General features: G+C 41.7%; 1 protein-coding gene across 4 annotated transcripts in view; it reads right to left on the reverse strand.

Moving 5' to 3' along the window:
- Positions 1-26,247, reverse strand: part of FGFR3 (fibroblast growth factor receptor 3) — a 127,493-nt gene that overhangs the window by 49,580 nt on the left and 51,666 nt on the right. For all 4 annotated transcript variants that reach the window (XM_077477929.1, XM_077477928.1, XM_077477927.1 and 1 more), the window contains exon 4: positions 17,560-17,613. In XM_077477929.1, the coding sequence (XP_077334055.1) occupies positions 17,560-17,613 (54 nt within the window). The remainder of the gene's footprint in view (positions 1-17,559; positions 17,614-26,247) is intronic.

Genomic DNA, 26,247 nt, shown 5'->3' on the forward strand with positions numbered 1-26,247 from the left:
CCTCCTGTTTAGGTGACAACTGTAAAACATTGGATAACCCATCATTTTTAGCCTTACCATCAATGGTCAATAGCTACATCACCCTTAACGTGCCTGATCTCGTCTGATCTAGGAGGCCAAGCAGGGTCGGGGCACCTGGTATTCCCTTGGATGGGAATACCCGGTGCTGTAGGCTTTGCTTGGGTTTTTTGCCTTCCTCCGGATTAACTGTGGGAAAAGGATTGTGTATATAGGATTGTATACATTTTTTTTCTTTCCACTTTTATTGGTTAAACTAGATGGACTGGTGTCTTTTTATTTTTTTTTTTTTTTATTTAAGACTGGCGTTCCTCTAACAAGCCATGGTCAATGGCTGTTAACCCCAAATTCTAAACTCCAGAACACAATGGAAAAGTGCTTTAAAAAGGCATGCCAATACAGAAAGGAAACACACATTGACGCATGACAACGCACATGCCTTACGTCACAAAATACAAATTCACCTCTAGGCACATGCATAATTCTAAATAATGAGCCCTATATCACTAATGCAGGCAGCAGCATTAGGCAGTAATAACACTGAGTGTGCGGCTTCACCTAACCATGCAGACTATTGTTTTTACACAAGAGGATGCACGATAAAATATTTTGCTATTTAGACTTAAGACTGAAATTGGTTTCTTTTAAAGATGATGCATCAAAAAAAGAAATCGTTGCCAAGATAAGGATTTTGGTACCACTGGGAACAAAAGTCATTGCTGTAAAGCGGCCAGCATACTTTCATACAATCCCGGTCACTGGGTGGCGCTGTTGTTAGAACTATGGCATTTCTGTTCCACTTGACATGTCGGAACAAAAAAAAAAAAACTTTTCATTTTTCGAATGTGAAGAGATGTTTTATTGCACTGATCATACCAAAGAAACAAGCGAGCCTGAAAACTGACAAAGCATTCTCCAAAGAGTCCCTGTACCAAACGGAACGCTAGGCATCTTTTTTCCAGTCATCGGAATTGCTGTCAACACCAACAAAGAACTGTAATTTATCCATTCTCATCTGATAGCGCTAAAGGCAACAGCAGTCTATCCATCACAATAAACAAGGAAATTAAACTGGGTTATGTCTTCAGCACAACTCTTTTACATTTCTGTTCCATACAATTAAAGTGTTACTAAACCCAGTAACCTGCATTCTACATATCTGATCTCCCACAGTACACGGAAATGCAATTATTTTATTAAAGAGGAACTGCAGTCTGCTCACATAATTTGTAATAAAAACACTTTTGCCATTCTGAAGCTTCTCTCCAGCCCCTTTGCATAATATTTTATATATACTGTCGTTCTGTACTTGCTAAATATGCTGCAGAAATCTCCCTCCATTAAGTCTGGCTGCAGCCATTTTAACTGTGGGCAACTGAAGTGGCTGCCTGTTCACTTTCTGGATTTACACAGAGGCACTCCTCCAGCTCTGCAGTTCTCATTGACCCTCTTATGACTCACCCCCCCCCCCCCTCCCTTCCTGGCAAACTCTCATGAGAGTGAGAGAGAGAGCTGTGCATGATGTCATAAGCCTAGGCTAATGACCAGACATGAAACAGGAAGTGGGCTGTATAAGGTAGTTACTGGTAGAAGACAATTTCATAGATTGAGTTGAAAAAATTACTGAAGGTCCGCTTTAAATACAAACTGCTAAATACCTTTTCTTATAAGCAGTATATAGCAGTCTTGTGACTTCTATCAGTGTCCAGCCAAGCACTGGTTAAAGCGGGAGTCCGCCGGGACTCCGCGTTTTTTTTTTTTAAAGCCAGCAGCTACAAATACTGCAGCTGCTGACTTTTAAAATAGTGACACTTACCTGTCCAGCGCGCCCGCGATGTCGGCACCCGAAGCCGATCTCTAGATCGTCTCTCGGGTCCTGCCGCCGCCATCTTGGGTATGGGAATCAGGAAATGGAGCCTTTCGGCTTCATTTCCCGGTTCCCTACTGCGCATGCGCGAGTTGCGCTGCGCAATAAGGACGGTCCCTGCTGCCTCTGGGATCTGTGTGTTTCCCAGCAGGCAGCGGGGCACTTGCGGAAAGGGGCGGGCACTTGCGGAAAGGGGCGTAATCTACGCCCCTTTCCGCAGAGAGCTATCCCGGAAGTGGGTGCAGATACCTGTACTGTACAGGTATCTGCACCCCCCTCCCCCCTGAAAGGTGCCAATTGTGGCGCCGGAGGGGGGGGAGGGTTCCGACGAGCGGAAGGTCCACTTTAGGGTGGACCTCCGCTTTAAAGCTTGTAAGAGGAGTTTTCTGACTGCCCTATGAGATTGCAGGACCCCTGATCATCTCTCTGTACAGTGCTGATCACATGGGTTTAGTAACACAAAGTAAAGATGAAGATGTCAAATAGGAATGAGAACAATTTATGGTGCTCATTTATAACGTATTCTGCAGCACGAACACTAAAGCAATGACAGATACCAGGACTCAAAGAATAGAATATATAAATATATATACATGTACACACATACATTAGGTGCCAACCTATATATACACACACAAAAAAAAAAGGGGGGTGCGCTCAACCTATCCTATAGTTCCCCTTCCGCCACTCACCAGGGTTTCTCCGGTTAACCGTTTTAACTGATGAGCCTGGGAAACGATCCAATGGTTTGCGCGGCTGGCCATAGAGGTGAACAGACCAGATTATCTCTATGATCTTAGAGGGCCAAAGTGAGGTCATGATGTCCCTTCCGATCAATTTTTTTTTTTTTTTTTAAAGCAAAAGAGCAAATATGTTTTTTCTTCATCTTTTCCTTTAAAAAAGGTAGGAGGAGAGATTTGGGGTCCTTTAGACCATAAAAGGGACCTGTCATCCCATATTTGTATTACAAGGGAGGTTTACATTCCTTGTAATAGGAATAAAAGCACTAAAACTAAAAAAGGGACAGTGTAAGAAAATGAAAGAAGAAAAAAAAAAAAAAAAAAAATTGTAAGTGCTCCCATCCCAGAAGCGAACGCATATGCAAGTCACACACACGAAAACGGCATTCGCACCCTACATGCGAGGTATCACCGCGAACGTTTGAGCGAGAGCAATAATTCTAGAGCTAGACCTCCTCTGTACCACTAAACAGGTAACCTGTAAAAACTTTTAAAGAGTCGCCTATTTAGATTTTTAAGTATCATAATTTGTCGCCATTCCATGACATGTTTGGTATCTATTTGGCCTAAGGCCGCGTACACACACGGGGACTGTTCGCCCAACTTTGTCCGTCAAACAGTTTCGGCAAACAGTCCGCTCAAAATTAGCATGGACGGACATGGCCACACACGACGAACGAACAGTTTGCTGGAACCGTGCGCGATGACGTGAACGGCACGTACGACGGGACGAAAAATACGACGTCCTATACACTGCATTATAACTTTTGGCGTGTAAATCCTTTCTGAGCATGCGCGGAACTTAGTTTGCCGAACAAGCCTACACACGAGGGGACTGTTCGCTGAAACAAAGTTTCAGCGGACAGTTTTTCGGAATTTCCGAAAAACCTTGTTCAGCGGACTGTTCGCTGAAACTGTCCGCTGAAAGCCCACACACGAGCGGACTGTCCGCCGAAACACTGTTCAGCGGACAAAGTTGGGCGAACAGTCCCCGCGTGTGTACGCGGCCTAACAGTATCTTTTATATTCTATCAAAAGGTTAGGTTATGCATTAAAAATAGTTAAAGTGTATTTTTTTCAAAACCGCTTCACAAATACCGTGTGACATAAAAAATTGCAGCGATCCTCATTTTATTCTGTAGGGTCTCTGCTATATATATATATATATATATATATATATATATACATATACATATATATACACACACACACACACACACACACACACACTATATGTTTGGGGGTTCCAAGTAATTTTCTAGCAAAAAATACAGATTTTTGTCTTGTAAACAAAAAGTGGCAGAAAAGGCTTGTTCTTCAATTGGATACAGATGCCTAGTCAATTGCCATACTGAGAAAGAGAACAGCAATGGCAGCCTCCTTATTTCTCGAATGATACGTTTACTTTCATACTGAAGGCATTTTTAAGGTGCTTTAGCACTAAAAATAGCGCCTGTTAAGCGCGTGAAAACTGCTTCACCTGCAGCCCCAGTGTGAATGCCCGAGTACTTTCACACTGGGATGGTGAGCTTACAGGACAAGAAAAAAAGTCCTGCAAGCAGCGTCTTTGGGGCGGTGCGGGAATGGTGTATACACTGCTCCGAAGTTGCCCTGACCATTAAATTCAATGGCCAGCTCTGCCGAAGCCCCCGCACTTTGCGGGCGCTCTTAACCCCTCTGGGGGGGGGGGATAAAAACTGTGCAAAGCGCCGCTAAAACTAGCAGCGCTTCACCGCTGCCGCCCCCACAGCCTCAGTGTGAATTTCTTTTAGCATGGAAAGTAAATAGAAATACAGTTATCGTAATAGACTAGATTTATAAGGGCTGAAGTAGCAATCTCCCGAGCCGACACGTTTCTGAGTCACCTTAGACTTTGTGTCTATCAGAAAAAAAAAAAAAAAAGACATTAATAATGCCAATGGTAATAAGCAGATGCTTTGGCAGAATGGTTTATTTTCCCCCCAGCAATCCAGACAAGCAGCGACAGGCCAGAATCGGGTCCCTGCTGAACTACTGCTAACTTATACAATTCGACTGCTACATTTAGAAAGTAATTGTCTGTCAACGCCAAGAAGTGCTGCCAACTCCATCCACGTGAAACAAACATGGCTCTGCACAATGACAGTAATGGTTTTCTTTGTACTTGTAGCACAATGAGCTCCAAAGCTTGACTTTTTTTCTTCGCTTTTACTAAAAACAATAATGAAAATAAGATTCACATAGTCAAAGTTCTTAATCTACGATTTAGAATATATGTACATCCGTTATGAGTAAAACCACCAGCTTGGACCAATGTAACCATGCATATACCATATACCTGTGGGACCCCTCCAGAACAGTTTCTCAAAACTAGGGTTCCTCCACAGGTTGCTAGGGGTTCCTTGAGCAACGAGCAATTTCTGCCTCTCAGATAAGATCCCACTGACACCATTTGTAAGTAAATAATTCTTCCCAATGACCACAAGTGCAAGGAGCATTCTTCTCACTAGCCATCACACCAATGCATCATGGGTTTTAGATATAGCAATTTTTAGCAGGGGTTCCTTAAGACTGGAAAGTGGGTCTCATCGTTCCCAATGCATTGAAAGGGTTGAGAAAGGAGGCTCTAGAAGTTGGAAAAGTACTGTAGTAGACACCTCTTCTCCAGTGATCTCCTCTAGCTTCTGGATCTTGTACTGAACGGCTGCCGTGCTACATTCTGAGCACAGCAGGGAGGCCACTGGCCATGGACTTTATTCCAAGAATGCTTTGCATTTTCTCAATAAATCCAAAGCATTCATCGATTGGACTAAGTGGAAAACATGACATCACTGCCTCGCCTCCCCACCTTGTCCAATCAGAGAATGCTTTTCATTCATTGAGAAAACCCAAAGCATTTTCTGAATGGGACCTATGCCCAGTGAAAGTTTTTTTTCTTTATAGTATGGATTAGAGATTTCCCAAAAATCCAATTCAAGACAAGTTTAGAGGAGTTCTAATATGGCTACACTATGGACAAGAAGTTCCTGCCTCCCGTTATTTCCTTGTCTCCTGGGGTCTAGCAATTTTTATGCAGTCTTGTCAATGCATGGTCATGTAAAATTCACATTCTCCCAGCCGATAAGAGAAAAATGCATGGCTCCCTACACTTCGATAGGCTGCACGGACAGTGGAGAAGTGTGTGTGAGGTGTGCCATCTACATGCAGACTAAAACAAAAAACACCAGGAAGAAAAAAAAAAAAAAAAGGCTGGCTGCCCTGCCACAAACACGTATTTCTGTGTACAGACAGCATGCCAACCCCTGATAAGAGTCCATTAAAGCTTCTTTGTTTTGGTTGACTAAAATCCCTTAATTTCCCCACACGCTGGTGAAAATTGCACTCAGGTGCAAGAACGATCTCTGTGACTGTGTGTAAACCTGAAATCACCCCTACAAGATTGGCACATTAGGATTCCTGATAATTTGGTGTAACTGTGCCCTGCCAAAAGCATCCGTTATTTCATAATGTACAGCTGTCTACGTTGTCTTTCCTAGACAGAGGAAAATAATAAGCTGTTTTTTTCCATGGCAAAAGAAGAAGATATTTTTACTCAAAAAGGAATAAAGCTGGCCATTTGCATTGAGTAAGAAGAGAAATCGTTTGATTTCTTTTGAGCATTCTGTTTGGCACGGATGGAGGAATCTTCCATGCCAACTATTTTATTCTGACAGCCATCACCCGCAGCTGTCAGAAGACCCAAACAATGACTGCATCTGATTGGATGCAGGTGCTGTTCAGCCAAGAACATTCCATCCGCCATCTTTCTTTCAAATGACTTTTGCCAAGCCGGGTTGTGCCAGCAGGACTGCTCACAGAACAAAATGTTGCCCAATTTAGCAGGAATCGGCCAAAGTTGAACGGTGTACGGCCAGCTTTACATGGACAAGTGCACTACAAACTCTTGTACTGTGTGTGAATATACATTTAGGGACATCCTCAGAGTCATTAGAAAACGTGCTTCCACTGTGGAGATGCTCATAAATTTATAGGAGTTAAGACTACGGGTATAACAAGGTGGCGTCAAGTGGCCTTGCAGCTTCTGCATGTGTTTGCAAATCTGTGCTAACTAAACCCCTGTTTTTAACGCATACTGTTAGACAGGTTATTTTGGTTGGTAAGCAGACTGGCTGGTGAGTTGAGCTGGGAATTTCTCTGGTTTTTGTCTTGCATGCGTTGCCCTTCTATATTCATCCTTGCTGTGCCAGTTATAGATGGGGGCGGGGGCCATTTTGTTTGTTTCAAAGTGATTACAAGTCTCTCTTTATAAAGGAGTGCCGCACCACCGCTCAAAAAAATAAAATAAAATAAAATGTAGAGGAATGAGGAGGGCGAACTTTCAGCTCACCTCACCGCAGTGAATTGAGCCAGAAGTGGGAGTGGTTACCATCAAAACCAGGTACCTGCCCCCCCCCCCCCACCAATAGGTGCCAAAATGTGGCAGCGGAAGGGGAATAGGTAGACAAGGGGAGCTTCCCCTTGTGGGTGGAGCTCCACTGTAAGAGCATATGTTGGCAGACAGCTAAATACACAAATGAAATAAATATAAATGATAGATATATATATATATATATATATATATATATGGAAGCCATTATATTAGTCAAAGCAAATGTATTTCTGCCCATCCAGTCCTATGATGTACAAAGCCACCTCACACACCACCGTCGGGTGGATGACACCACTTCAGGTAAAGAATCCCATGGTGTCCTCTCTCCACTTGCAGCCTGCTGACCACATCGTCAAAGACCAAAAGTTGACTTATGAAGTCATCCCTCCGCTCTCTCTTCTTGTCAGTTTGTTATTTATTTGAATGTACCACATCTAATTGGCTCCCAGTACTATTCTAGGGAAATGCAAGAAGCTTTTAAAAAAAAAAAAAAAAAAAAAAAAAAAAACTGGAAGCCGGTTTCTATGCAGAAGTGGTCATTATAGCTAATGCTTTGATTTCCTCTAGTCTTCTACACCCTTTAAAACCATCAAGCTGCTTTCTAGCAATCTCAGAACCAGTAAAGCTCTCTTCATCCTTACTGGAATAAAGATTTACAGACTTGGAAAAAAATGGATATAAATTTTAACCTGAAATATGAAACATACTTAAGACTATGTCAAGACAGAATCATAACTGTGATGAGTATTCTAGGCTCGAAGTTTGTGTTAAGCAAGCCTTAAATCACGCTGTGCGCTTCCAATACATGGATTTCTGATGTAAGTGATGAAATGTATACCTTTAAAGGAAGGATACAATCTGACTGAAGAAAATCATATTATTCACACTTTGCTGGAAGAGATGAGATCTGTTCAGACTGTGACACTAAATACGCGTTATCAATCACGGGAATTACTGACCTACAGGCCTTCGTAATGGAAAATGACTTTAATAATTCAGCTTTGGAATATTTTTTCTTTCTTGGAGAATAGCGTGGTCTTACCACAGAAATTGCATATTTTTAGTCTCTCTTCAGAGAAAGGAAAAAAGAAAAAAAAATTGTTGTGTAAAATTAAACCAGTATGACGAATGTAAACAGGCAGACTGGGATGTCTGGGGCCCCCTATAAGAAATGTAGTGTTCCATCAGTATGACGAATGTAAACAGGCAGACTGGGATGTCTGGGGCCCCCTATAAGAAATGTAGTGTTCCATCAGTATGACGAATGTAAACAGGCAGACTGGGATGTCTGGGGCCCCCTATAAGAAATGTAGTGTTCCATCAGTATGACGAATGTAAACAGGCAGACTGGGGTGTTGGAGGGCCCCCATGAAAAAATGTAGTGCTCCATACCTCCCAACTTTTTGAGATGGGAACGAGGGACATCTATTGGCAAAAGTATGACAGCATAGGACACAACCCCTGCCACAGAATTAAAAATAAAGGAGGAGGATTAGTTAAATCCACAAATTCTTTTTTACTGCTGCTATTCCTTATAATGGTTTCTGATATTTACAAATGCAGCAATTTAGAAATTGAATGAAATGGTTTAGTACTTTTTGAAAGATAAAAATTATATACAATTATATGGATCAGACCAAAATGAGGGACAAAATGAGGAAGAGAGAGATAGTTGTTCCAAATCAAGAACAATTGGGAGCTATGGTGTCCCACCAGTACTGTATGTACAGTCAGACTGGGGTATCTGGGTCCCCCAAAAGAAAAGTAGTATTCCACCAGTATGACGACTGTAAACAGTCAGACTGGGATATGTGGGGCTCTCAAAAAAATGGAGGTGGGGGCTTACATCAGAAACATGAAACAGGTGGCAAGTATAGTGCGCTGTGGTGAATTGGAAAAGGCCTTGGCTAAGTAGACTTGAATTGATGGAGTGGTTTATTCTCCGAAAGCATGGTGAAACAATTTCTAGATCGCCAATGTTTTTCAGAGAATTTGACCAAACTGCAATACACAATTACTCTTCATGTTCCAAGTGATTGCTCGTATTGTAAAAAAGCTTGTCAGTGCATGAAAGCACATTACAAGAGACTAAGTGACTCCTAAATTAAATAAATACAAGGCACTGCTCACAAAAAAAAAAAAAGAAAGAAAGAAGAGACAGAAAGAAAGGAGAGAAAGAAAGAAAGAAAGGAAAGAAGAAAGAAAGAAAGGAAAAGAAAGGAAAAGGAAAGGAAAGAAAAAGAAAAGAAAAAGAAAAAGAAAAAGAAAGGAAAGAAAGGAGAGAAAGAAAGAAGAGAAAAAGAAAAGAAAAGAAAGAAAAAGAAAGGAAAGAAAGGAGAGAAAGAAAGAAGAGAAAGAAAAAAGAGGAAAGAAAGAAAGAAAGAAAGAAAGAAAAGAAAGAAAGAAAAGAAAGAAAGAAAAGAAAGAAAGGAGAGAAGGAAAGAAATCTTGCTCATCACATCCTAAAGAGATGTTATAAGAACTGCAGTGGGGCCACTGGTATTGTTTGTGAAGCCATGCAATCCCTGACACAGAGAAAACCTCATTTAAAAAAAAAAAAAAAAGCTCCAAGTCATTGAGTGACTAAAGATGTTTAGAATATGCCATGGTATACTGTAGATGCATTCCAAATAACTTATTCAGTATACCAGCCAAAAACACCAGATAAAATAGATAACCCCTTTCAAATATAAAATGAACAAAATCTGCTTTTCTGCAATATTTATCTTCAATACAGAGATTTTACATGAAGTACTTTTTTCAGCCACTAGATGTCCTCATTCTAACGGTCAAATGCTGATTCTAAAGGTCATGCTGGTCTCGTCCCCAGCTGGTGACTGGGCGGTGAAAGGAGAAGCAGCACAGTGATGAACTCATCTGTCACTTGGCTCGGTCCTATCAACATGACGGTCCCCTTGTGCTGCTGCTCCTTACTCTCTAGCTCTGCTGCTCCTTACTCTCTAGCTCTGCTGCTCCTTACTCTCTAGCTCTGCTGCTCCTTACTCTCTAGCTCTGCTGCTTAGATGCGGATAGAAGGTCAAATGCAGGTATTTTCACTGCATGTGTTTAGACCTTTTTTTCTGGCAAGAATTCAGGCGAATTGTAGAAAGATTGTACAACCAGATCACACTGTGTGCACATAGCTTAACACAATCTGCCATTATTTGCCACAAATGTAATCGGCCGTAATATTTTGCAGAATTTGCCCATTATTTGGTTTTCTGAAACTCTCCCATTATCAGGGACAGGGCAGGAAGAAAGGCCACACAGCAAAATAAAAGCAGCCTCTGTGGCAAGAACAGCATTTCGAAAAGCTTCTCGCACAATTTCGGCTGCCAGACAAGCGTGGTCAGTGCCAGAGCAGTGGAGTTGGAATGCACCTTAGCAGAATGTTTGGCTGGAGGTAAACTTGGCAGAGGTTGGGCCTGTACGAGCAGACAGTCCTTTTCCTGTCACAAATAAACTCGGCTTTAAGTACCGACAGCTTTTCATATACTGATGTCCTTCCAGCATTGGCGGCACCCAAATGACTTGTGAGTGTTCGCCTCTTCTAAGAGCCCACCAGCCCAGACTACAGCCGGGGGGACCAAGACATACACAATAGGTAAACCCTCAGCTATACTTTAACTCCCCCTAACATTTTATGGAAATTAAAACCCATTTTTTTTTATTCCAGATAGCATGAGGGGTTTGAACCCCTCAGGTTTTATAGTTACATAGTGGGGTTAAAAAAAAAAAAAAAAAAAAAAGCACACCGAGAGAGTTCATCCAATCAATTTTGTTACTTTCTGTGTCCCCACTGGGTAGATTTACCCTCTCAGAGTCACCAATGGGGAAAAATGTCCTAGTGACAAATGCCTTAAAAAGTAGTGCTTGTCAACTTACCCGATAAAGGGGTTCTCAAATGCGGCCCCTAACATCACCAAAGGGCCACACACAATGTTCAATACATGTAATGCTTGAGAGGACTGTCAGAAACTGGAGACCTAATAGGGAAAATGAGGGTCAGAGAGTGCGGACAGGACACATTTTTGGCTGAGGATATGCTGCAAAAGACCATATGAAACTGGGAATATGTTACACGAGACTTGCAGAGATCAATACTATTACCCTAATCAATGTTCCCATTATGGACTGCTGAGGTCCGAGGGCAGCACAACATATACCAAAGGGTTACTTGTGGTCCACAGGTCACTGGTTGGGCTCCAGGGCTTTAAAGGTCTCCTCACTTCCTCTTATGTCTCCAGGACAAGAAGTGAAGCGATCGGTTTTATATACGCTTTAAAGAACAACTCTCAAAAGCAAAAAAAATTTAATACAGGCCCATGCATTCATGTTTAAATACCCATATTGCTTTTTCAAAAGGAATCTGAAGAAAACACTTTTATTCCTTGCTTTCCAGCTTCTCTGCTCCTTCCCTGACAGAAGCCCGATTTGTGGGTATTGCCAAGGATGAGCTCAGGTAGATCTCACTTGCCATCACCCCCTTATCAGTGAGGGGCTCAGGGAGAAGAGCTGTGTTTGCTAGAGGGCTCCAACTCAATTCCTCTGTTCAACTTTTTATTTGTTGCTCGGAAGCCGATGGACCTTGCCGCCTTCTGCGTTTGGTTGTTAGGACACAGATAGCAGCCCCTGTCGCCTAAAGCCCTTAGTTGCAGTCGTCTGCCATCTAGCACCCTTCGTTTTCAGGATGCCAAGCTACGGTGTTATTACAGATGGCCGCTTGCGGCCCAGCAACTAAGGATGCTGTGCAGCAGGAGTTGTCCACGTCCCAATGATCAATAAAAACAAAAAAAACAAACAGAGGTAGTGAAAAGGGAAACTGACATGCCCTTTCTCCCCTGCATACCTAGTTAATCAACCAGCTGCTGCACATGCAGGGCTCTAATGAGGAACATTGCAGGGTCTGCATCCCTTTAGAGGTGATTTCCTATTGGGAGTATCTTACTAAAAATGAAATTTTTGTTGCAGGGGGATGCCAAAAATCTGACTTGTAGCTTAGAGTAGACTTCTGGGAAAATCAGCGAGCCAATCACACAAGCAGGAAATGATGTTTCTGGGGGGCGTTCTGTACACCTCCAGGTAGCCATATTGCATTTCACAGAAAATTACAGAGCTGCAAATTGAAAGCGAGAGGTCATTTTTAATAACATTCAATTAGACTATGACTTGTGTTGCAATTGTGTAAAATAAATAAATATATAAATATATATATATATATATACACTTTCTATGGGGTTTTTTTTCCCCCCATGTAACTACCTTTATGCATTAGAAGGCCATTATTTGTCTGGTTCCACTCCATCGCTGCACTTTGCAGAGCTTTATAACTTCCGTAGGACAGTGTGAGGACCGTTTATTTTCTCCGTCGTTCTATTCATCTCACAGAGAGGACTGTCATACAATACCGCTATGGCCTGCAAGGAGTTAAACATCACGCTCTGTTTCCAGGAGGCAGCATGCGCTCAGTGTGTATAATCCTGCCAATATGCTGGGAAGGTGGCAGAAACTCCGTCTGATTCTTCATGCCTGACATTAAATACGTCTGTGTTTATTCCAAACCATTGTCATGACGCAGCTTGAGAATACGGCCAGAGGCAGGATTGTATACTGTCCCCGCAAGACACCAAATTCCTCCAGAAGCCGTAATAGCTCCATGCAGGGTAATGAGTCACTCTACTCTGACCCAACACTGATATCAATGTACTAGATTTCATCTTTAACCACTTCAGCCCCGGATGGTTTTACCCCCTTAATGACCAGGCCATTTTTAGCGATTCTGCACTGCGTTACTTTGACAATTGCGCTGTTGTGCGATGCTGTATATAATACATGCATGTTATAATATAATACGTGCGTGTTAGCATGTATGAATGAATGAATGAATGAATGAAATACTTATATAGCGCACAATGCGAACTGAATCGCCTCTGTATAGAATACTGATTAGCAATGCATTTTTAAAAAAAAATATGTTAGACCCAGTTTATGCGGCTGTGTGTATGAAGACCCATTAAAAGCGGACTGCAGGCCCGAATGCCTAAAAAAAGGCTCAAGAAGTTGCCCAAACCTTTTTTTCCCCCCAATGGAGGCACCTTTTATGGTGACAACTCTCCAAGGGGCCATTTCTCTTTACTTTGAAAATATCTTCTCACTTCCTGCGGTGACTCCAGAAGGAGAGGAAGGGGGGGGAGAAATCTACCTCTCTCCACCACTCACCCCCCCCCCCCTCCCCCAGCCCCCGGGTTTTCCTCCACAAAAGTAAAAAAAAAATGAGGAAGTGGTAGGGGTACCAACTATTCCAAAAGCGATCCAATACTAAATCAAATAGTAAAACAAATAAACTTTGACTCTCCAGGATCTTTCATAACTTAACCTTAGTTTTGGATGGATTTATGCTTCATTCCTCCCCCTCGTCTATTTGCACAGATGCATACAGATGGTATATATAATTATAGGCACATACAATATATGCTGAGCCCAATACCTTTCCACGTGTGCCACGAGTTCCCACTGCCAACTTACCAGGCAAAATGTTCCAAAAACACCATTATTAAACATATTTTCAGCGTTGGGGAGCATAAGAAAAACCTAGAAAAGACCAAAAGTGCTGATCTGTGACAATATTTCACCTTCCTGCGAGGGCCTGTTTTACATTACAGGTAGAATTCGGTCAGAAATGGATCCCAGCAAGACAAGAGTGAGCAGTGTAAGCGGCAGCCCACGGAATTCCTCTGGTTAGTGCTGGAGAGACTGTTCCATTGTGTCAGACCAAGGGGGATCAGAGCAAATGACATGTTCTTCAAAAACCACACACCATCACTGATGGCAAGAGCTGGCACCGTCCAAGCCACAATGGATGGCTGACTCGTCCCGTAAAGAGACGTGATGGAATAAAGGTTACTACGAAGAAGTATGTGTCCCACGCTGTTTTCTTAGGAAAGTTATGTAGGAGTGAGGAGTAGAAGCTGTACGCTCTTACGGTTATAGCTATGGAATATTATAGCTAGTAGTACTAAACTCTCAGCTTTTTTTTTTTTTTTTTTTTTTTAAACTTAAAACTAGAGATGGGCTGAAACATATAAGCTGAAAATTATGTTGTCGGCATTTTGCCGACAAAGAAAAGCACCAATAACGGCGTCGAAGATGCACGAGTTTTTGACATGATTTTACGGTGCTTATGATGGGTTTTTCATAGGTCATGCGACTCAAAAACCGCATCAAAAACGTAACACGGGTATGCTATTGATGCGTTCTTCCTGCGTTTTCAATGCATTTTGGTGCATTTTTTTTTAACTGACCAAAAATGCCGCAAGCAAGATTTTTAACACCCCAAAGAAAGTGCAACAGACCAGTGTGAAGAGACACAGAATTTGGTGATGCATTTTTCTTGAGCAAAAAAAAAAAGTACAGATGATGGCAGACAAATTCATATTTAGAGGTGCAACAAATGGAAATTTTGGTGCCGAAACGGAAAATGCATGTTATACGGTAATTGTATTATATTGGACTTAATTAGATATCATGAATTTGAAATTAATATGAGTTAGTCGGCCATTATTGGCACCTTTAGCACAAAAAAAAATGCATCCCTTTAAATTCTACGTAGGTCTTTATGAGTCACATGACCTGTGAAAACCACATCATAAAAGCATAGTAAAGGTAAAAATCGGCGCAACATGGCAGTAAAATTGCGACAATGCGACGGCAACATCACATGTGTTTTTGGTGCCATTATCGGCAACTTTTTCTCTTATCGTCATAATGCTGATAACACCATTTTCGGCCACCGAAATTTTGGTACATCTCATTTAAATTCATGATATTAATTAGAAAAAGATATATATACATATATATATATATATATACATACACACACACACATATACATACACACACACACATATACATACATATATATATATATATACATACATATACACACACACACATATACATATACACACACACACATATATACATATACACACACACACACACACACCTCAAGAAGTAGAGATATCTATCTGTCATTTTCGGTTTGGGTTAAGTACATCCTGAATATTCGGTCTCGATACCATTTGGTGCACCACTAGGCTGCCAAAATCAGATAGGTGGCCTACAGCAATAGATCACTAGCCCCCCCCCCCCATAGTGTTTTATTTTTTTCCAGTTGAGCGTAAGGGTCAATCAGAAGATACTGGTGACTACAGAAAATTAAGATGCAGGGCAATCATGTGCAAGAAATAAAAAAACACAAATTATTTTTCATGGACGACTGGAGCGTTACTTTAAAGCGGAACTAAACCCATCAATTTAACAGTTTAAAAAAAAAAAAAACTGTTCCATTCCAGGCACGTGCCAAGAATTTAACTGTCACGTTGGTTTTGCTTTCAACTTAACTGTCAAACCATCAATGGCTGGTGTCATAACTGATCACATGGCAGTTGAAGATCATACAGAGGGCCAAGATGGCAACTTCCTTGGCTAAAAACAATAGGAGGGTTTAATTCTGCTATAAAATGGACTGCTTATTCAACAGAGGAAATCTACCATCCTTACAAATCATCAGATGTACAATTCTTTCCTTTGCATGTAGGAAAGCAGAACCACGACAACACACACGGGACCAAAACCAAAGAGAAATACCTTGGGCTTCACTATGCCTATTCCAGGACAGGAATATTGGCGGCTGAAAAGAATTATGGAAACCGTAATCCCAAAAAAACAAACAGATCGTCAGTGCGAATATCACTGTGTGCACAAATGAAACGTTATATCAACAATATTCTCATGGGAACCGCAAGAGCTCGCAAGTTTATTTTGCTTGTGCCCATAACAAGAGAAGCTTTCACAGCAATTTTACACCCGTTCTGCTACATCATCCACAAAATCATCATGCACAAAACCTGTTTCCTGGAAAAAAAAAAAGCCAACCCTCCATACTTCACAAAAAATAGAAATTAAACTCCCCAATATGTGGCGGCCAATCTACAGTGCCTTAATGTCAGTACTCCTGACCACCTCTTGCATCTCCAGTGCCACCCCCAAGAAATAAATCGCGGACCGTCTCTGTTTCGGAGAAGATCGCGGACCCATCCCTATACGAAGACGATCAGGGGCCCATCCCTATACGGTGAAGATCACAGACCCACCTTCAAACAGATTGGAACCTTGGATTACGAGCATAATCCATTCCAGGAGAATGCTTGTACTACACAGCACTTGCATATCATTGCAATTTTCCCCACAGAAGTCAACAGAAGTGAAGATAATTCATTCCACTTTGACTTCTATTGCATGCAATACCACATGTGGCCAGAGGTGGGGGCGCCAGAGACTTGGAAAGGCTCTGAAACAGAGTGTTTCCGAGTATTTCCGAATGACTCCGAATGTCACCGGCGCCCCCGCACTTCTGGCCAAATGCGGTACTGCGCACTGCAGAGGCTTGAATCCTGCTCGTTTTGCGAGACAACACTTGCAAACTGAGTCAGAATAAAAAAAAAATAAAAAAAAAATCGCTCGTATTGCAAAATGCTTGTTAACGACATTACTCGCAATTTGAGGTTCCACTGATTTAGTGCCCAATATAACCAGTGCTTGCACCCTTCCCACCTCCAATGTGACCAGCTTGGCCTGGCCCTTGGCTATAAAGACACAGAGCAGTCCATTGTGAGAAAACAGGGTTGTCAGGTGTTCCCCCTTACCTGAAAGTATTGACAATTTAAATTCCAATTTCATTTTAAATTGCCCATTACCCAAAAAAGTATTTTTTAAATTCATTTTAAATTGCCCATTACCCAAAAAAGTATTTTTTAAATTCATTTTAAATTGCCCATTACCCAAAAAAGTATTTTTTAAATTCATTTTAAATTGCCCATTACCCAAAAAAGTATTTTTTTAATTCATTTTAAATTGCCCATTACCCAAAAAAGTAACTGAAAGGATGGGAGCACCACAATGCTTGGGTCGGGTCCAGTAATTGTTCTACTTTTTTGTTTTGTTTTGTTTTTTACAAAAACCCAACACATTCCAGGGGCTCAAAACTCCCACTTCATCAGGGCTGTATAATAAAAGTGATCCAGTCTGGCTGCTAATCCAGATCTTAAATTAAATGCTAGTCTTTGAATAGGGTACCATTAAAAACTACTCCTCTCTGCAAGGCCAGTCCTCCAAAGCCACTTCTCGTCGGTGCTCGATTGGACATAGGCACTGTAATGTTGTCACCTACAATGCAGGGCCAGCAGTCCTGCATTGTAAGTGAAGAAGCAAATGGCGCACCCCCGCCCCCGTGTGCAACCACGAGCATTGTAGAGAAGAGGAGAGGCTCTGGTTAAGTAATAAGGTAAATAAAAATTCACGTTTTCAGAGACACAAACAGCTCTTAATAAATAAAAAATTGTAAATAAAAAATAAATTAAAAAAAAATAAAAAAAAAACAAAGAAAAACAAAAACACAAGTGGAATATATTAAAGATGCATTAAAAAGAAAAAAACATATGTTTCCATTGAAAAACAACACTCACTCCTTTCATCAGCTTCCTCATCATCATCCTCATCATCGCCAGACGATGGCATGTCTGAAAGAAAAAGAAAAAATAACCATTTATGAAACTGTCAGACATCATCCAGAGGTTTTTACAAATGCTTTTCACATCTTAACCATAAAGACAATCTTCTACTGCATATTGGAGTCAAATTTGGCCTATTAAAGAGCAAAACCACTTCTGAATTCTGCCAGGATTTAGTGCATTTGGACTTAAATTAGAACTCCAAATTAAAATAAACTTACTAATGAAATAAAATAAAAAACTGCTTTTGGTGCAATATATATATATATAAAAAAAATAAAAATAAAAAAAAGCTGTAATAGACACCCCCCCCCCCCCCCCAAAGCCTGTGATTGGACATTGAAAAGAGAAACAGCAACTGTTTGTCAATCGGCTTTAAACTTGTCAACAAATGAGCTGATTGGACTAATCGTGCTGCTTCATCTCACACTGAAGCCCTGCCATACAGGGGCTATAAGAGGCCGATACCAGGCCAAAATTCAGGGACTTTCATATTAAAATGCATTTAATGATTTATTAATGAGCTGTATTGATTTATTTCTTAAAGTGTTTGTAAACCTCAGACATGAAAATGAACAAAGCATATCATACCCCTCTATAGTGTGTACTTGTCTCAATTAAGATCACCAGGTGTCACTTTTGTCAGTTGCTTCCTTCCTCCATCACCATGAATCACGTCTGACAAGTGTTTCCTGACACCAAGCAAAAAATAGTGACAGGGGAGGGACCTCCAGCTGATTGACAGCCTCAGCTCTGATCCTGTGTGCTGTATAAAGGGGGTGTGTCCCTTCCCTCCAATCAACCCTCAGAGCTCTCCTCACTGAGCTCTGCAGAGTGTAATGTCAGCTCTTTGCCCCGTTTCCTGACAGCTCAGACAAGCTTTATGAAGTCATCACTTTGAACTGCTGTAAAGCGAAGGGAAGACTGCAGATAGACGGATATAACTTATCTAGATGGATTTGTTTCATCTCTGTGTATCACCTGAGGGCAGTCAGGGTTTACAACCACTTTAAAGGGCTTGGTCACACTAGTGGAAGTGGGGTGGTAAAACCCTGCGGCTGAGCCACATTTTACTGTCCCAACTGCTCCCCTAATAGAGCTAGGGTTGTACACTTGCCACTGCAACGGTGCTTTGCAGCCACAGTGGGAACTACACCCGTTGCCTCCGATGGGCACACAACCCATTCAAGTGCATGTGACCACTCAAGTGCCCAGCACACACGTGCAACGCATGCAAACTAGATTTGGAGGATTCGGTATGCATATACTGGGTCTTATCCAATCCGTATAGTCAGAAAAATAGAATTAGTAGTGCCCTAAGCAAAACCCCTCACAGATTTGACAAGGGACAGACCAATTAGCTAAAAAAAAAATAAAAAAAAATAAATGTATTATGAAATATGTAACAAACATGAATATCACATAGAAAAAGTATAAAAATTACATAAAAAAGCTCAGTAAGGTACCGAAAATGCACGCCATGGATAGAAGATGGTGATTGGGCAAGTGGTTGTAAAGCCTTTACAACCACTTTATACTACAGACAAGCCTATATTTAGGCTTACCCGTAGCTACACTGGATATTTCCTAAACCTGCACAACTTAGTAGATATCCATGTGTTTGCATGCAACGTCATCAGCACATGCGTACTGAAGCCAACATACATGGCGTTGCTTCAGTTATACTGCGACGTCATCGTGACTCCGGCCAATCACAGCGCCGGAGCCACGATACCCGGAACTACCCCCGGGAGAGATGTCGGCTGCCGGAGCGGCGAACGAGGACCACTGTGGGGGCTTCGATCTCAGGTAAGTAATTCACAATGAGCTAATATGCTATGCTTTTTTTTTGGGGGGGGGGGGCGGCGGGGGAATTTTTTTTTTTTTTAAGGGTTTACAACCAATTAAACCACTGTCCGTTCTAGGCACGTTGCAGCGAGCAAGTCCAGGGTTTGAGGGGTTAAAGCAGGCAGCAATACAACGCCTCCTCACCACCTGTCAAATTCTCTTTGAAGAGTGATCCAAATGCAGATTGCTCTTCAGAGACCAAAGCAAGTGTTAAAAAGTCGATATAACTGCCCCAGATTTCAACTCTCCAGTTTTTTTTATTACTACATATAGTAACTATCGTAACTATTCTCCCCTATATCTACTTGAACCAGTTTTCGGAAAACTGCTGAGTTTTTTTTTTTTTTTTTTAAAGGCATGCTGATGCTCTTTTCTAGACTGAGCGTTTACAGGCTAGGATAAAAACGTGCGTGATCAGAGTCTTATATCCGCACTGTTTGCTATACAGAATCAGCAACTCATTCACCAATTTTAAACTTGCTGCTTAACATGTTCCTGATACTATCGCAATCAAAGAGGGCGACGCGTCTAGTGTTCAGTGGTACCTGAAGGAAGACGCCATTCACAATTCTTTTGTGAATATTAAAAAAAATTAAAAAAAAAAAAAAAAAAAAAAAGCAGCTTTTTTTTTTTTTAAAGCAAAAAAAAAGCAAGAGTACTTTACATATCAAAAGCTCATGAAGAGCTCTCGCCATGCTGAAAAAGAAGAACGCACAGAGCTCTCGGCTGGCACAATACTACAGCCGACGTTAAAATATTCTGATATCTTTATAAACGTAATCGTGCAAAATCATCTCCAACGCCTCTTAGTAATTTCCCCGCGCTTCCTGCGGCAGGGGACGTGAAGGAAACACTTTTCTCCCCATACATAATGTATGTCTGCACTACAGAGCTCTAGAGGGGGCGAACATCAACGCAGGGGGAAAACACAGCTTGAGAAAAATGGACTTTTGGTGGAAAGAAATCTGGGGGAAAAGTTCTCTTCTCCATGAATACGTGTCATTTATCCCGGCAGCGATGGCTTATTTGTAGTGAAACCATTAATCAGAAATTATTCATTTAGAAGCGGGGAAGGGAGGTCTCGCAGTGTGCAATAAGTCCCGGAAAGGTTGGAAAAGGAATATGTCAGTTAGCAGCAGGAAATGGTTACCGTTCACATAAAGATAAGAGAGTTTTAAAAAGAGCAAAATTAAATATTGAAACAGTCGGCAGGAATCATTTGAGGGATCTTATTAATTACATACTAATCCCCACCTATCTGGGAGCCCTCTATGTAGTCATATGGAAAAGGTCCACCAAAATTACACAAAGACCTTTTTCACATATGGCGCCACCTGCTGGGTTAAATGCTTGGTGAAGAGTGTACAATTTACGCAGAGCTTTACATATACACTATATTACCAAAAGTATTGTGACGCCTGCCTTTACACACACATGAACTTTAATGGCATCTCAGTCTTAGTTTGTAGGGTTCAGTACTGAGTTGGCCCACCCTTTGCAGCTATAACAGCTTCAACTCTTCTGGGAAGGCTGTCCACAAGGTTTAGGAGTGTGTCTATGGGAATGTTTAATCTTTCTTCCAGAAGCGCATTTGTGAGGTCAGACACTGATGTTGGATGAGAAGGCCTGGCTCTCATGAATTAGAGCAGCGACTGCGAGCCAGGCCTTCTCGTCCATTATCAGTGCCTGACCCCACAAATGCACCATAGACACACTCCTAAACCTTGTGGACAGCCTTCCCAGAAGAGTTGAAGCTGTTATAGCTGCAAAGGGTGTGACCAACTCAATACTGAACCCTACGGACCAACACTTGGATGCCATTAAAGTTCATGTGCGTGTAAAATCGGGCGTCACGATACTTCTGGTAATATAGTGTATATTGTACATTCACATCAATCCCTGCCCTCAAGGAGCTTGCAATCGAAGGTCCCTAACTCACATTCATACATACACATACTAGGGCCAATTTAGACAGGAGCCAATTTACCTACCAGCATGTCTTTGGAGTGTGGGAGGAAAACTACGCTGGCACAGGGAAACATGAAAACTCAGGGCAGGTAGTGCCGTGGTTGGGATTCCAACCCTAGTGCTGGCAGGAGGAAGTGCTAACCACTTGGCCACTGTGCTGACCAAACTGTTTCTTTTGTCTTATTTTAAAGGGACACTAAACTCACACTGTTAATTTACCTTCTCTTTCTGTATGTGGATGATGGCACAATAATTATTTTAAATAACAAAAACGGAAACCCCCCCAACCCCCCCAGTACCCCTTTCCTAATCAATTTACAGCTGTCACATAATGATGAGGCACTGATAGGGGGCACTAGTTGGCATGGTGTGGAACTGATGTCCCTCCAACAGAAGTCGGTTACCAGCTTTATTCTTCACACTGACAGCATGAAGAAAAAATAAAAACGGTAACTGGCTTCTGTTTACTTCCGTGATCAGCTGTCATTAGCTGACAGCTGATCACGTGGTAAAGGGCCCACTGTGATCGGCCCTTTACCCTGCTCTGTGATCAGCCGAGTCCAAAGGGCAGGTGGGCGGCACGAGAACTGAAGGTCTGCGCTTTCGGCTATAGCGCGGATGTCAAGTGGTTAAACTTGGATACAGGCTAACATGAAGGGGCATTTAGAGGCAGAAAATTTAGCGCAACATAAAATCAACAAATAAGCAATAGATCTTACCAGATCTTTGTAGTGGATTTTATAGCGGGGTATTTTAATAAAGTGGCTATACAGAGTACACTATGGGGGATATTTACTAAAACTGGTGCACACAGAATCTGGTGTGACGCTGCATAGAAACCAATCAGCTTCCAGGTTTAATTGTCAAAGCTTAATTGAACAAGTTGAAGTTAGAAGCATTAATCTAATTATTAACTATATAGGGGCAAGGCCGTCTTTAATATTGATTGGACCCTGGGCAAAAAATTTCCTGGGCACCCCCCCATGGAATTTCACTCGCCACCTGCTACAATAAATAGCAGCTAGACTTAAAACCAGTTTACTGTATCAGATCAGGCAGTAATTGTGATTGGTTGCCAGAGGTTACAGCATATCATTACTGCTTACTGACTGGTTGCTTAAGGTTACAGCACACATTACGGCTCACTGATTAGTTGCTAGAGGTTACAGCAAAATGATTTCTGCTTGTTGATTGGTTGCTAGAGATTTCTGTACAGCATTACTGCTCATTGATTGGTTGCTAGAGGTTACAGCACTGCAGGGGGGCATTATATACATATGAATGCCGCATTTATTTACATATCAATGCCGGTCGCAGCTATTTAATTATGAATGCTGCCACTATTTAAACACAGTGTCTGCAGGTGAGTCATCTGTACACAACAATAAAGCAGAGCTGGGCAGCATTAGTAGCAGCATTTTCACACTGAGATAACGGGACACAGCACAGGGCTAAAACTTCAAAGGATGAGGGAATTTTAACTGAGATAGTTGGCAAGTATGAGGCAGCTGCTTTGGGCCCCATAACAATCACAGGGCCCAGGGCAGCTGCCCCTTTTGCCCTGCCTTAAAGACGGCCCTGTATAGGGGGGTGGCATGATAGAGGGGGTGGTGCCCGTGCGCCCCTAATGAACGGGCCGCCGCTGGTTGCAACAGAAAATTTTCATGGCTGGGAATTTTCTTTTGTGTTCATGCGCATTTCTTTTTCGAATACATTTCTCACATAATTCTCCCATCATCGATTAGAAAATAGTTAAAAAAAAAAAAATCCCAACATGCTCAATCACTCAAATTCCGCACGAAAATCAGCCATTGCTGCGGCCCATGTATGTCCAGCCTTAACTGTTTGCGCGGATTAAATTTATTCTTTTTTTGCGAATAAAAACTCCTGGAGTTCAGCTTTAAAATTTGTTTTAAAAAAATAAAAATAAAAATCTGATGAGTGGAGTCAGCAATCTAAAGGCGGAGAGGAACCGATCCAGTAATTCTTAAGCTAACCTAAGTAAATAAACTCCCTTTTAAAGAGTTGATTTTAGTTTATTTTTTTATTTTTTTTCAAGGAAATTCCTGGCAAAAAGTTCTTAAAATTAAAAGAAAATAAAAAAAATTAAAACACACAAAAAAATAGAGTGACCAGGAGCAGGATCAACAAACACTCTGGCGCGGCCTTTGTGCTTCAGCGTGGTATCCGGGTGAGGGGCAGAGAATAGGAGATTTGATCCTTTAAAAAACGTCCAGATTATTACTCTTCCCGCTATCAAAACATTTTATCACTTTACCACCTCGCCGAATCCACAGCTGGTTTCTATTCCAAGTCCTACCAGCTGCCCGATTCCAGCCCCACAACTTGCCCCCTTGATCTCTAAAGCATTTTAATGCAATTTTATAGACACAAACACATTTTAGGAGCTCAGAAGAAGTCCTCGGGACCCTTCTCCTGTTACTATTTTACTAGAGTAAGTAGGTGGCGGACTTGGCGAGAGAGGGAAACCACTCCAAAGTCCAAATGCCTCTCTGACCATTTAATTGATGTGACCTCCAAATGTCTCCTGGAATTTCAAATAAGACATGATTAAGATCAGATGTACAAGAAGGTGGCAGAGAAGGGGGGGCAGGCCGATTCCTTTGTTTCAGCTTCTTTTAATTTGGGCTACAGACAGACTCGCGGTGAGGTCAGGCTTACATCTCACCAGGTTTCCATGTGACTTGCGCTAGGGAAAGGCGTTCAGCTGGTGAAGAGTTTGTGAGCATTCGTTGTGCAAACAACAAAGATTGGGTTGATTCCCCAGTTCACCCAGCTGGATTTAATAATTAATTGCACGCTCCGCTAATTGCCAACTAATTGCGTGATGATAATTAACTCCTCATGGCATGCTGGTGTCCGCGCCGCGTTAAGGATTAGGAATGCCGTGAACAACTTAAAATTTATGTTTCAGCGCTTAACAGGTCAACTCACGTAGGAATTGATACTTACAAGGTAGATATAAATGGGTGCGTGTGTATATGCGTATATATCCACATGCGGTGCTTGATGTAGTAAAACTAAAAGCAACCCTCTGAGCATATCCACATAAAAAAAAAAGCCCACTATAATCCAATTATGTATGCCATAAAAAAAAAAAGTATGCTTGTTTATTTTAAAGTAGCTAAGGCTCCATTCACACCCTGGCGTTCCGTTTTGCAGGCAGAATCGCCACCATTTGGAAACGCCGCAAATTGCGGGATGCCCTTGTGATCCCCGTTACTTTAAATGGCAGCAAATTACGGCGCAATTGTCGCCGATGAATCGCGGCAAAATTGTTCTTGTACTTTTGGGCATCCCACGATTCTGTTTGCTTGATTTTGCCGTGATTCTTCGGGCAACAATCACAGCAGAATCGCACCGCGATTTAGTGCCAAAGGAACTTGGTTCGCAAGGGCGACCTGCAGTGTTTCCGGATTCTTGACATGTCGAATCGCATGTCAAATCAGCAGCTATTGCCGGCAATGACACCGCACAGATTCCCACATGTCGTTTCTATACTACTTTTGGCGGCTCTAGGGTGCGATTTGTATAGATACATCTATGCAGGAACCCACACAGATGTTTCTGAAATCGCAGCCCCCTGAACGGACATGCAGGAATGAAACCGCGTGCGTTCAGCTGAACTCGCACGATTTCAATCCTGCTGTCCATGTGAACCTGGGCTTAATCTTAAAAAAAAAAAAAAAAAAGAAGGAGGGGTTTTGCATCAAATTCTAATAAAGCTCTGTTGCATTGCTCAGTAGTCAGAATACTTTCAGGCACTGGGAGCTGTATAAGAAAGGGTTTAGTCTGTAAGGCTTCATTCACACCAATGCGTTTTTTCATGCTTTTTGCAGAAATGCAGGAGATAATATATATATATATATAAATATATATATATATATATATATATATATATATATATATATATATATATATATTTTTTTTAACATGGGTTCCTATGGAACACGTTCACATTAATGCATTTTTGTGCCGCTGCCCTTTTGGAAAGGGTCAAGGGCTTTTATTTTATTTTTTTAACGCAAAACGCTTCTTTTTTGGTTCAATAGACCAATGGAGATGCTGTAGAAAAGCATGTAGTACATCTTTAGCGCAATTTTCACACGTTTTTGCTTTATTTAATCTACCCAACAACAAAATGGCCAAAAAAAAAATAAAAAAAATAAAAAAAGAATCAAACGGAAAAATGCATCAAAAACAAATCAAGACTGTCTGAAAACGCAATGCAGAAATGTTTAAAAGCAACATGCATGCATAGGTGTGAACGGAGCCTTAGGGCTCCATTCACACCTGAGCACTTCGAATTGCGGGTGGAATCGCATATACTCTGCCCACAATTAGAAATTGTGACACGTTTGTGCAATGCCATTACTTTTTAATGGCACCTCAATCGCAGGGAGATAAATCGCAAAGCAAGATACTGTAACTCAAAAGAAGCTTCTGCTCCTTTTTGAGTGACAAGCATTGCGACTTACCGTGATTGTGTGTGTGGGGTGTGTGGGGTGGATGTGCTGATATGGAGGTTCCTCCATCCATGCTGTTCAGAGTGGATTGGGGAATGGAGAATCAATCACGTTATCAATGTGAGTGATCTGAAGCATCAGGCAGTACATAACCCAAGATAAGAATACCCCACTCCTACGCAAACTTTTATTGACTGGCCAGAGTGTTGTCTTTACCTTCTCTGTCCATTCTTTCAAGTTCACATTGACTGAGGCTTTGAAATTGTGCGACTGCCACAGACCTTGCACAAGTTTAAAGTTGCATGTCATTGCGACTTGGAAGACATCTGTGAGTCTTCAT

Source organism: Lithobates pipiens, unplaced genomic scaffold, assembly GCF_037356315.1.
Source record: "Lithobates pipiens isolate NorthernLeopardFrog02 unplaced genomic scaffold, aLitPip1_a1.2 Scaffold_13, whole genome shotgun sequence".
Lineage (NCBI taxonomy): Eukaryota > Metazoa > Chordata > Amphibia > Anura > Ranidae > Lithobates > Lithobates pipiens.